The 12,488-nt window shown below is 41.6% G+C and overlaps 1 protein-coding gene across 3 annotated transcripts in view; it reads left to right on the top strand.

Moving 5' to 3' along the window:
- Window positions 1-12,488, top strand: part of PLBD1 (phospholipase B domain containing 1) — a 55,779-nt gene that overhangs the window by 30,975 nt on the left and 12,316 nt on the right. For all 3 annotated transcript variants that reach the window (XM_019643291.1, XM_019643290.1, XM_019643289.1), the window contains exons 7-8: window positions 7,310-7,510; window positions 7,617-7,757. In XM_019643291.1, coding sequence (XP_019498836.1) covers window positions 7,310-7,510; window positions 7,617-7,757 — 342 coding nt within the window. The remainder of the gene's footprint in view (window positions 1-7,309; window positions 7,511-7,616; window positions 7,758-12,488) is intronic.

Raw genomic sequence — 12,488 nt, 5'->3', positions numbered from 1 at the left:
TGTCGTTTTGTTCTTCAGTCTAGTTGTGGAGGACGTTGCTTCACTGGCCCAAGTTGGCACCATCGTTGTGCTCTTCACGGGCGAGGCAGATCAGTCGCCGGCTTCTGGATGGCCGCTCACTGCGGCTGCTGGCCACTCACGCTGGCTGCTGGCTACACACGGCAGTGTCACTGGCCCTCATATGTGGGATCCGAACCAGGGCCCTCTGGCGTCCCAAGCCAGTTCTTAACCATCGCGCCACTCGGCCGGCCCACACAGTAATGATCTTTGAGGGAGTCCTTCGCAGCCAGTGTGCACCAGTGGCATGATAGATATAGCAGAGTCATTAAATTAAGTAAAAGGTGATAGGGAACCATAGAGGCAAAAAAAAATCTATGTTGTTGCCATACAAACAGGTTACAAAGAGTCATGGCTTTGTGAATAATAGCAGTATTGCTACCTTTTTCTCATGGTGGGAGGTATAAAATTATCCAGGAGCAATGCATTTGATAAGAGAGAATACAAAGAGATGGCACCTGGACACTGTGAGGAATCTTCACGTGCAGTGACTGATGGGATAATAGACAAATACATTAATACGTTTCTCCATCCATTATTCTAGATCTTTATTGATAAATCACTGTTCCTCACATGGGCCCATGAATTATGGAATATATTTCTTAATCAAATTGTCTATATACCGAGGGTGCCAAAAAAATGAATACACATTTTAAGGAAAAAACTGTATTAAAATTGTAATACTCAATATACACCAATAACAAAAATGAATACAAGTCATGTGTATACATTTTTTTGGCACCCCCAGTATAGGCAGGGGCCCTAAAAAACACACTTGCCTGAGGCTCTAAAAACCCTAAGGAAGGTGGCTCTGAACGACCTGCTGTGGACATGGTGGCAACTGAAGGGAGAAAACGGGCAATGAAGTGAAAGGTGGAGGTGAGGGCTGCCTAAGAGATCATGTCTCTGTCACAGGCTCACTTTTTTCCCTTCGTGCGGCCCTCCCTCTTACAGCCTTGATTTCAAAACAAGAGTCCAAAATGTCCAGGAATTGTTATCAAGGCATTTCAGATGCAGACCCATATGTTCAGCACAAGAGTTGGACCTTGAAGTGAATCCTTTGCAGCCACTCTGATATTAAATGACAGGAATAGGACCTAGCTAGTTTTATGGGAATTAGGCAGCATCCAAGTTTTAAATAAATTACTATAAACTTGTCTGTGCTCATTTGATATTGAAATAAAAATAAAAAATAAAAAAACCCCAACCAAATATTTGTTTAGTTCCTACTTATATGCCTGGCATTTTGATTGATATTATCCTAAACAGTATATTAATATGTCATTTAATTTTCATAGATAACAAAGAGGGTATTGTATCACATTTTTCATATAAAGAAACAGGTTTAGAGTTCACCAGCATGTTCAAAATCATACCAGTCAGAAGCTGGAGCCTGGGGTTTAAACACAATATATCTGACTATAAATATGCATTTTTTCCTCCCACAAATGATTCAGCTTGCATTTAAGCTAAATGGTTAAAACTAAAAGGGCCTCCTAGCATGCCAAGTGGGTGGAGCTTTTGTGTGGGAACAAAAGCTGGAATTTATTCAAAGTGTTTTGATTGAGGATTTCAGTCATGATCCTTATGAGGTTGAGGCTTCCAGCTTAATTATCTGTACCCTTACTTTCTGGAACTGGCTTAATGTGTTTCACCAAACGTGCATGTGTTCCTACTTTGTATTATTACATCCAAGCATCCCATCACCTCCCCCACACACTTCTATGACACCCCTTACATTCTCCTGTGGAGATTCATAAGTGCCATCCATAGAAATTCTTAGTCAGTTGATCTGGGCTGGAACATTTGTAATGAGCACCCTACGCGATTCTCACATGCTGGGTCCAAGCCCATCCTTTCTTCGACAGCCCTTCTGGTCTAGGTAGCAAAGACTTTGCCCAGCGTTTCCTGTTGGAAGTTCAAATACTTGAAAGTAGGGGCACAGCATAAAAGAAGAGTCTCAAGGCCCCAAGATAGTTTACTCAAATTTCCTTCACAATCCTTACTGTTATTAGTTTCATAGGTGATAAAACTGCCTATGTATGTTATAAATATTTTTATTGCATTACTACTTTTATTAATTTTGCATTACCTCTTTTATCTTAGATACCTTGGTCATAAAGGTGAAATCTGTACAAACAATTCATGCCAAGTTTCATGTCTTCTCCCTTTAAAAAGTAGAACCAAGGGAGGAAAAGAACTAGCGCACCTATTTCAAAGGATTACAGACAGATTGTATAGCACTTAATTTTCTGCTTTCTTAAGTGCCTTTCTTTTGTTCTTTATGTCCTCTTTGTCACCATTCCAGGACATTGATGGCTTCTGCCTGGCCACACCTGTCTTGATCATCTTTCCCCTCTTAGCTCAGGAAACTTCCTCCCTTTTGTCTTTCCAAAAATCCCGCCTTATTTTCCATACTTCTCCTGATTAACTGGTTAGAAGATTTTTTTTCTCCAGCTCCTCCCTGTCTGCACACACAACTCCCAATGACTCACTCTCTCCTGAATTGCTTCTACTGCATTTGCCCCATTGTGTCTAAGTGTTGTTGCCATTGACATGACTGCATATCTGCTCCCATAACATCTGTCAGGCATATGGTAAAGTGGAAATGTGTTGAAATTTAGTCTTAGATTTATTCCTGACAATGCTGTTTGTTCACTTTAAATAGCTAAATGTATATCTTTTTAAATATAAGAACTCATCTATTTGCTTTTTTGTGAAGATCAAATTATGGTATCCATCCTTCTCAAGCAAGGTATCTGGTGTGTAGTAGGTGCACAGTAAATGTCAGTCACCACCATCTTCTCTTTCTTCTTTAGATTTAACAATGATTTATTGCACACCTACTATGTGTCAGAAAAATTCTTTTTCTTGGTGCTGGAGTGAACAAGACAGAAGAAGTCCCTGTCCTGATGGAGCTTACATGCTATGGGAGAGACAGAAAACAGTAAACAAATAATACAATCTAAAGTAAATGACAATTTATCACTGAAGAAAAACAAATTTCATTGTTGATGTGGATGATAACAGAATATTGATCAAATATTAACCCACCTTCTTTATATTTACTCCACATAAGCTTTAAGAGACCTACTAATTCCTGTAGTGGACCACTGTAGGATATGCAGACTGCACAGCATGGACTTTGTGTGCTTGAATACATAGTAGTCTGAATCGTCCGTTGATCACATTCTTACTATAGAATTAAGCAGAGATGTCCTCAGAGAATAGCTGGTAGAGGAATAATCACTGGAAGGAGAACTGGAGACACGGATTGGTTCCAGTTAGGATCTTGGCAAGAAGGGAAGCCAATAAATGCCATGCTGGAAGGTGGGCAGATTGAGTCCGCTGGAGAGACCAAGAAATAAATGGCTGTAGGATATCGTGTCTTGGGATAAAAGAGCACCCGCAGGCTTCCTTTTATTAGAGTGAGGAAGCAGCAGGTTCTCCTGCTCAGACAGCAACCTTAGAGCAGGGATCCTGGTGGAGACTCAAAGGGGAGCAGAGGTGGACATGGAGTTCCCAAAGGAATTCTGATACAGTCTCTGGGCTGGGACCCATTGCACAGGGCTTGGGATCTAGTAGGTGTTTAATGAACATTATTGACTGACTGTCAGGCTGCCTTAGTGAAACCAGACAGCCCATCGCAGGCTGGTGCTTTCCACAGGTCTGAGAAGTGATACTGTCCCTCTTCAGCAGTGGAAAGAAGCTGAGCAGAAAGGCTGAGTATGGCACAACGTTGTGCTTTATTTTGTCTATTTTTTTTAAAGAAAGAAAGAAAGAAAAGGGAGTTCCCAAAGTGTCCCATCCTTCTGTGTTAAAATCAAAGGGCAGCAAGACATTTCAAAACAAAATAGTTGTATAAGTGGGTTACTATTATTGTGTGTTAGCTATTGCTATGCAAAAAATAACCTTCAAAACTGTGGCTGGAAACAATGTCGATTATTATTGCTTTTGAGTCACAGGTTGGCTAAGTGGTTCTTTTTCGATAATTAAGCTGGCACATTTCATGCATCTGTGATTGGCTGTGGGTTGAGCAGGCAGCTCTATTATTCTTGAATGAACTCTCTTGCTTGTTTGGAGGTTGACTGGCTAGAGGCTGGCCTTGGCTGAGGTGATGACTGGTTCTCCTCCATATGGTCTCTCATCCTACAGACCAAGCCAGACAGGGCTTGTGTACAAGGCAGTAGCAGGGTTACCAGAGAGTGAGCAGAAGTGTACGAGATCTCTTGAGGTCTAGACTCAGAACTGGAACATTCTCTCAAATGAAGCAAGTTCCAAATCCAGCCCAGACTTATGAGATGGGGAAACACCTCTTGATGGGAGATGCTGCAAAGTCACATTGCAGAGAATATGGATAAGAGGGAGGGGGTGAAAAAATGTAGCACAGCTATTTTTACAATGATGACCCATAGCAATCACCGTGAGTTATACGTTATTCATGTCCTTGGTCAATACTGAGTCTACTCTTTTGTAAGGAAGAAGGGTGTTTGGTCTTTGGAGCTTTGCAGCAGCTAATGAATGCATGAGGTGGACAAATGGGTACATGTTAAATGCACTTTATAGCCTAATAAGCATAAACATTTCTGGGTCACACTGAGTAATAGGTCTAAACGGTCACTGTTCACTTTTGTGATTCAAGTGATTTTTTTAAAGTCTTGAAATCTACTTTATTAACTGTAAGAGTTTCCTTTTATTTATTAATTAAGTTCAGCAAGAAGCTTACTATGAAATAGTTGCAGGCTGGCTTTTAGACTGAAGTGTTTCATTTTCTCCTCATCTAAAATAGGCTGCCTTCCAAAGCTGCCAGTGACAGATAAAAAACGAGAATATAATTTTACATAGTCAGAGAACATTTGTTTCTCTTATAATGCAATGTTTCAGGACTTCGTTCCCTCTCTTTCTGAGCCTTTTCCTTTTTTTAACCTTAAACTCAATACTATAGAATTTTAACATCCTTGACTAGAGGTTTTTGCAAGCCGTTTCATCCTCTTTGTTCCAGAACTCTGGGTGGTCCACATTTTTCCATTTTTAATAAACAGCCTCGCTCTTAAATGAAAGACTACTTATATGGTAGCATTATTCACTCACATATTAAAGAATGCCTGCCCTCTTGTGGCCATAGAGGTTGCTACAGTAAGGAGTGCAGTAGCAAGTTTATCAAGCCAGACACAAAGCATTCCGCCCCACGGGGATGTTCTACCAGAGAGCTTGCTCCAGGCGGCCAAGTGTGGTTGTAGAGCGTGAACAGTGCAAAGTGACCCCAGCCCAAAAGGTGAATGCATGGCCATTGCGATCCACCCCACACTTTGCTTGTCAAGTCACGCATCCTGTATCCAGGCTGTATCTTCCCAGAGGGGTTGCCCAGTAAAATTTCATTCAAGGGTGCCTGCCATCAAACTCGGTGCCACCTGGAATGTGCAACCTCCTCTCCTTTATACAAACCTCTGTATAGGCTACTAACAGCCTTGTGAGGCTCCTGATGAATTAGTTGGACACCGCTCTCAACATGGAACTTTCCTACTCAGAAATTTCCAGAAATTAAAAGTAGCTGGTTAGAGCTGAATATCACTTAGTCCCAGGTTACCAGAGGAAGGGATAGGAACAAAGGGAAAATGAGACGTGCCAAATTTGGTAGCAGCAATTCAGGGAAGTACAAAGCAGGGCTTCTGACTCCCAGTCCATGCTCTGAAGGCTTACCTTTAGCTTCAGGTGACCCCTTTATTTGACACTCCCCCCGCCCCCCACACGCACACCTGTCCACATGCTTCTTGAGTGAATGAGTGAATGAATGCATTTTCTAATGTTTCTTTGCCCCCACCTCCCAAAACTTCCCCTCCCCCATGCCATATCTACTCCTACTGTGCATCTTTGTTCCTATTATTGTTCCTTCCTGTAATGCTTACTGCTCTTGACCTGGTCCATGCTTCTCCCATAATATGCTTCAGGCTCAGTTCCAGGTCTGCTCTCCTCCCCCAGCCTTCATTAAGCCAGAGGAGAGAGGGCCACCAAGGCTGCACACAGGTGTTCAGACTTAGTGGAAAGAGCACTGCCGGGATCAACCACCTGCATTCTAGGCCCAGGTCTGCCAGGAGCTGCCTGCATGATCTTGAATAGATGCCCTCACCTCTCTGAGCCTCATCTTGCTCTTCCCAATTACGAAAGCACCGGACTACATCGGTGTTGCTCAGAGTGTGGCAGGCTGAGTGCTGGTGAGGTGGTGGTAGGCGGTTCATGAACGGGTGTTTTTAGCATGTTAGTAGAAATGTATTTGTTTAAGTGTATTGGTTTGGGGGGGAAAGAACCCAAAACATTAAACTGAGAGTTCCCTGGATAGTATTATATGTGACAAGGCTAAGTAGTTTAAGTTTGAAAAGAGAGTTGATTTAAGGAAAAACATTAAGTAAACAATAGTACAAGTAGTCATCAGATATGGCAAAAGTGACAAAATGGGGAAAGTCTGTGATGCACCAGAGGAACTCATCCCTGTGCTCCTGTCTCGCTCTCTCGCTGGGGTCCTTTCTCACATGTTCGTTTACTATTACATTTGTCCATCACTGTTAGTTGCTGATGACAATACAGCCTCTCTCTTTGTTGCAGCTGTGTTGGATAGTCCTTGATTACACCATACTCATCACAGTATAAAGCACAAAATAGGCCTTTAAAAAAGATTTGTGGCTTCCCTGATTTCCCTGTGTTGCCTCTAACATTTATATAAGCATTGACCTGTGTCAATATCCTAGTTTCAAAACCATGTTCATTTTTATAAATGTAGATGTTTTTTCTATTTATGACAATCATGTCGACTCATTATGTAAAATTTGGAAAATACAGGAAAGTAGAAAGAGAAGAAAGAAGGCATCCATTGTCTATCAATCCAATAATGAACCCTGCTAATATCCCTCCCTAATTTAAAGTTGTCCTGCAAAATCCTAGCAAGTGGAGATCTATTTCTGTTCATCTTTTTGGGAAATTGGAATATTCCTGATTTAATATTTTCTGTCATTCCAAATCATAAAATCAAATAATTTCAATGGAGAATCTGGGGATGGAGGTCCACTGGCACCTTTCTAAGCAGCAGTTGAGTAGCTACCACAGAGGTGAGCCAAAGTCGGGAGAGGCTACCGCAGATCAAGGATAAGAGTAACTGATACTCTTTGCAAAATGCATTGTGTATGTCAAGCTCTGTGCTAACGATGATTCAATATTTTATGCATATGCATACCGATTTGTATATTTGTCTTTCCTGTAGGGTTTTTAGAGTCTCTGGATGACTTTTACATTCTTGGCAGTGGTTTAATATTGCTGCAGACCACAAACAGCGTATATAATAAAACGCTCCTCAAGCTTGTGACACCCCAGTCTCTCCTGGCCTGGCAAAGAGTCCGAGTGGCCAATATGATGGCCAATGATGGCAAGCAGTGGGCAGAGATCTTTTCAAAATACAACTCTGGTAAGTGGCCCTGCAGCATCAGTTTTAGGCACGTACCTATGTTCAGATTTCACGTTAACCAGTCAAGCCATACCCATGTCCTGCTTCACGTCTCCCGATATTTCAGGCACCTACAACAATCAGTACATGGTCCTGGACCTGAAGAAGGTAAAGCTGAATAACAGCCTTGAGCCAGGCACTCTGTACATTGTGGAGCAAATTCCTTCATATGTAGAATATTCTGAACAAACCGAATTTCTACGGAAAGGTACTTTCTTCATGCTAGAAGTTGGAAGTGTGATGAGTATGCGTGTGTCTGCGTATGTGATGGGAGATGTTGGCATGTGCTTGTATGCCGAGGGAGGGTGTGCGGGACGAAAGGATGGGAACACCATAGCTAGTTACACTGGGAAGGAATGACCAGGTTCAGCACAGTGTATAAAACCTGCCTCTCAGGCTCTTCTGTGACAGTGTGTAGGTTGGGACAAAGCCAGGCATTCGCGACCTTTGATTTCTCACAGCTCTAATATTCCTTCCTCTCCTGGGTTCCCAAGTTAAGCTTTTAGTTCAAGTCAGTAAATAATTATGGGAGTGCTACGCTGGCCCAGGGACTGGACAAGCACAGACGCAGGTACGAAATCCCTGATCTTTAGGAACTCGCAGCCTAGTAAGGGACGCAAGACCGCATCAAGCCGCCATTAGAACCTAGAAAGGGAAGAGTGGTGACAAGCGCTGGTGCGACCAAAAGTTTCACCAAGCCTAGTGGTGAAACCAAAGAGGGAGCTGTTGTCAGCGGGAGGAGTCAGAGAAAGCAGTTCTGGGGGGCAAGAATGTAGCCCAGACATGGAAGCCCAGGTTTTGGAATGACACTGCCTCGATTTGAATCTCCACTCCTCAAAATCTCAGGCAAATTATCTACTCTCTTCGAGCCTCACTTTCTTCATCTGTAAAACACAATAGTTATAGTGTAGGTCCACGATCACTTAGTTGTAATTTTTAAATAATCTCAAAACCTCAAAACTCTAAAACCAAATGTTTGTTTGTTTTTGCCCTAGCTCCCTTGGTAGCAAAATGACCTGATCTGAACTCGTCTGGTAGCAAAAACTAACTTGAACTGTCTATTTATAGTGTTTATTTGCTCTCCTCTGGAGAGACTATTTATACATTAGCCTACAAAAATATCAGTATCTTTGATTGCGAGCTGCCCCCTACAGCGACTGCAATGCCATGTCTAACATACGCAATCCACTGCTGCCCTAAAATTTGAAAAACCCTGAATTCTGAAACACATCTGGCCCCCAAGAATTTTTGGATGTGGGACTGTAGACCTTTACACTTTCATAGGGTTGTAATGATAATTGAGATAATTCTTGTAAATTCTTGAGCGCATTGCTAACACATAGCAAGAACTGTTGTCCTGCATTAAATATGGGGCTTGGCACACAGAGTCAGCCTTCACTGAATATTTGTTGAATCAATGAAAGCGGAGATGATGTCTGTGGAGGCTTAAAGGCCCAAAAAGGAGTTCACTCATTTGACAAGGAGACAGGGTCAAACAAATGGAAGCATGAAAACTGTGGTGTGATTGAGAACCTATTAGCTCAAGACAGCTGAAGGAAAGGCTGTGACGAGGAAGGTAGGTAGTGAAGGAAAAAATATTAACCTTGTTTATCCTGCTAAGCAGCTTAGCCTTTATCCTTCAGGACATGGGAGTCTCTGAAAAGAGAGAACAGGCTGGAGGTCAGAGAGAAGACAGGAGACTAGTTAGAACACTCCTGAAATAGATCAGCTGATAGACGAGGAGGAACAGAACCAAGGTAAGGTACGGACCCTGGGGATCAGGGCCTGGTCCTTAGCTCCCCAGGTCCCCAAGTCGATTTTGTAATGACACCTGGAGTGGGCCATCTCAAGGGAGATGGCTCACGCTGACTAAATGCACACAATATGCATAAAACAGAATTAAGGTGGAAACTTCAACTGCCCAGCAGATTAGATCCTATCAAATAGCAGACCTACCTCCTTCTCTTGTAGGAAAATTCACCTGAGAAGTCAAATCATTAGGTGGTTACTTGGTTAGCATGGCAATTCAATCCTGAGACCCTAGCGGTCTGACCTTGAAGGCTGGTCCATCCAGCTTCTAAGAGCTTGGCCATAACAGCATGGCTCCAGAGGGAGAGCTTGTCAAAGAGCACTGCTCACCCAGGGCTTTTCTTCTTTGGACTGTAGCTCACAGGGAATGGTCAATTCGGGGTCTTTGCATTGCCCTTCCTGGATCCCATGAAGAAAACTACTGAGACTGAAAAAACAAAGCTCATGCTGAGCTGTCTGTAGTTTTTTTTGTTTGTTTTTTTTTTTGTCAGAGGAGAAAAGAACAGAGATTTAAATTCACTGAGTGTCTACTGTCTACCAGCCACTCTTCTGGGCCTTTTACTTGTGTTCTTTTGCTTGATCTTCATAACATACTTCCAGATAAGTAGTATTGTTACCATTTTACTCCAAGGAAAAGAAAGACTTAGAAAGAAACATGTGATTTGCCTAGATAATTAAGTGATATCATCTAAGCATTAAAAAAAAAAAGTGCTGAAAACCTCCTTGCATTTGGAAGTAGCTGTGGTATGTCTATAGGTACTTTTATTCAGAAGAAAGGCATTTGACCTGTCTGAACTTCTGTTTCTTCCTTTTTAAGGAGGATGGTAATACTTACACATCATCAGGCAATTGTGAAATTATACAAGACACACTATTTTAAGTGCTTTTGTAAATCATGAAACTTTATGGAAATGTGAAGTATAAAGCAGCTGCTTTTTTTATTTTGAGATGTTCACATAGTGAAATGTAATTATAAGTTAATATCCATCTAATGCTCAACAAGTATTAGACACTAGTGTAAGCACTCCATCTGTTTGAATTGATTTAATATCCATAGTCATTCTTATAAGTACTATTATTGTTCATATTTCATAGATGAAGAAACTGAGGCACAGAGAGGTTAAGTAATTTGTCTAAGATCACATACCTAATAATGGCAGAACCAGGCTGCAAATCCAAGCACTTTAACACCCAAGTCTATACAACTCAGATACGCTGTAGCAAAAAATGGGACTTTAGCCTGTAATTTCAATATTGTCTTTGTCTCAGCTCTTCTTGATGCTGGCCCTGGGTCCCACAATCAGCAAGGTTGAACATCTTATCATTTGTTTTGTCTCAATAACCTCACGCCTGAATAGGGAAGCCTATAAAACAGTAAGAAGGGAGAAAGGCAGACAAGAGCTGAGTGAAGAAGAATATGGGATGAGGAAATCAATCTCTGAATGATGGAGATGTCCCTAAGTTCACTGACTGTCCTATAGGCAATAACCCAGGCTGCTAAAATCTGGCAAGTGCCTGAAACGGTGGTTTTACTAGAGCTGTCACATGTTCGATGCTATGGTGTCGGCACACTATGAGTCTTTGGATGAAGCTGAGCCTTTGTGAATGCTTAGAGTCAAAGGAGTTAAAAGCCTGCTGGAACCTTAAAGGTAATCTCCAATGCCCTTGTATTACGACTTTCTTCCTCTCCATGCTAACAAAAAATAAAAGAATAAAAAAAACCCCGTTCCATTTATAGTCACTTCAAGAACTATAAAATACTTAGGAATAAATTTAACCAAAGACGTAAAAGACCTGTGCTCAGAAAATTATAAGACACTGAAGAAAGAAATAAAAGAAGATACAAATGGAAACACCTACCATGCTCATGGATAGGAAGAATTAATATAGTTAAAGTGTCCATACTGCCTAAAGCAATATATAGATTCAATGCAATTCCTATCAAACTACCAAGAGCATTTTTCACAGAAATAGAAAATATAATCCTAAAATTTATATGGACCCAAAAAAGGCCCTGAATAGCCACAGCAATCCGGATATATAAGAACAAAGTTGGGGGAATCATGCTACCAGACATTAAAATGTACTACAAGGCTACAGTAATCAAAACAGTATGGCACTGGCACAAAAACAGGCACATAGATCAATGGAACAGAATAGGCAGCCCAGAAATAAATCCAGGCATATACAGGCAGTTAGTCTAGACAACGGAAGCACGAAGTTACACTGGGGTAAAGATAGTCTATTCAACAAATGGTGCTGGGAAAATTGGACTGGCACATGCAAAAAAATGAAACTGGACCACCTCCTTATGCCATATACAAGAACAAATTCAAAATGGATTAAAGGCTTAAATGTAAGACCTGAAACCATAAAACTCCTAGAAGAAAATATAGGGCCTAAATTTGCAGACATCACCCTGAGCAATATTTTTACTGATACATCCCTGCAGGCAAGGGAAGTGCTGCATCCCGCGCAGCACAGGCAGTGATGCGAGAGAGAGGACAGCGCAGGGTGAAAGAAATACAAAAGACAAAGGTAGATTTAGAACACCGAGGCCAGGAGGCTGCAGTTCTCTCTCTGGAACTGAGCACCTAATCGAGCCAACGTGAAGCTTTTATTAAGAAACTTCAAAGGAGTAAAACTTTTTTTTTTTCTAAAGTCTGTGTGATAAATGCCTTAAGGTCGGTTTCCATCGACCAGACCCCTTGTACTTCAACACATGCTGTGCCTTCGTACTCCCACACACACAACCCCCGGGATGGTGCAGTTGCTGCTGCGGCCATGAACTAAGGGAGACAACCGACATCATTCTGCTGGTCCCAGTTTTTCAGGACACTCCCTCATGACCTTGTTAGGTCAGGGGCTGGTGTTGGGGGGCAGTAGAGGATGAGGCTATAAGGCAACAGGAAAGTAAAAGAAAAAATGAACAGATGGGACTACATGAAACTTAAAAGTTTTTTCACAACAAAGGAAATCATCAATAAAACAAAAAGGAAGCCTACTGAATGGGAGAAGATATTTGCCAACAATATATCTGATAAGGGGTTAATATCCAAAATTTATAAAACACTCATGCAACTCAACACCAAAAAAACAAACAACCCAATTAAAAAATGGGCAGAGGATA

This window comes from Hipposideros armiger, unplaced genomic scaffold (assembly GCF_001890085.2).
Source record: "Hipposideros armiger isolate ML-2016 unplaced genomic scaffold, ASM189008v1 scaffold_76, whole genome shotgun sequence".
Lineage (NCBI taxonomy): Eukaryota > Metazoa > Chordata > Mammalia > Chiroptera > Hipposideridae > Hipposideros > Hipposideros armiger.
Note: the sequence above shows the minus strand (reverse complement) of the source record. Positions and strands in the feature narration are given on the sequence as shown.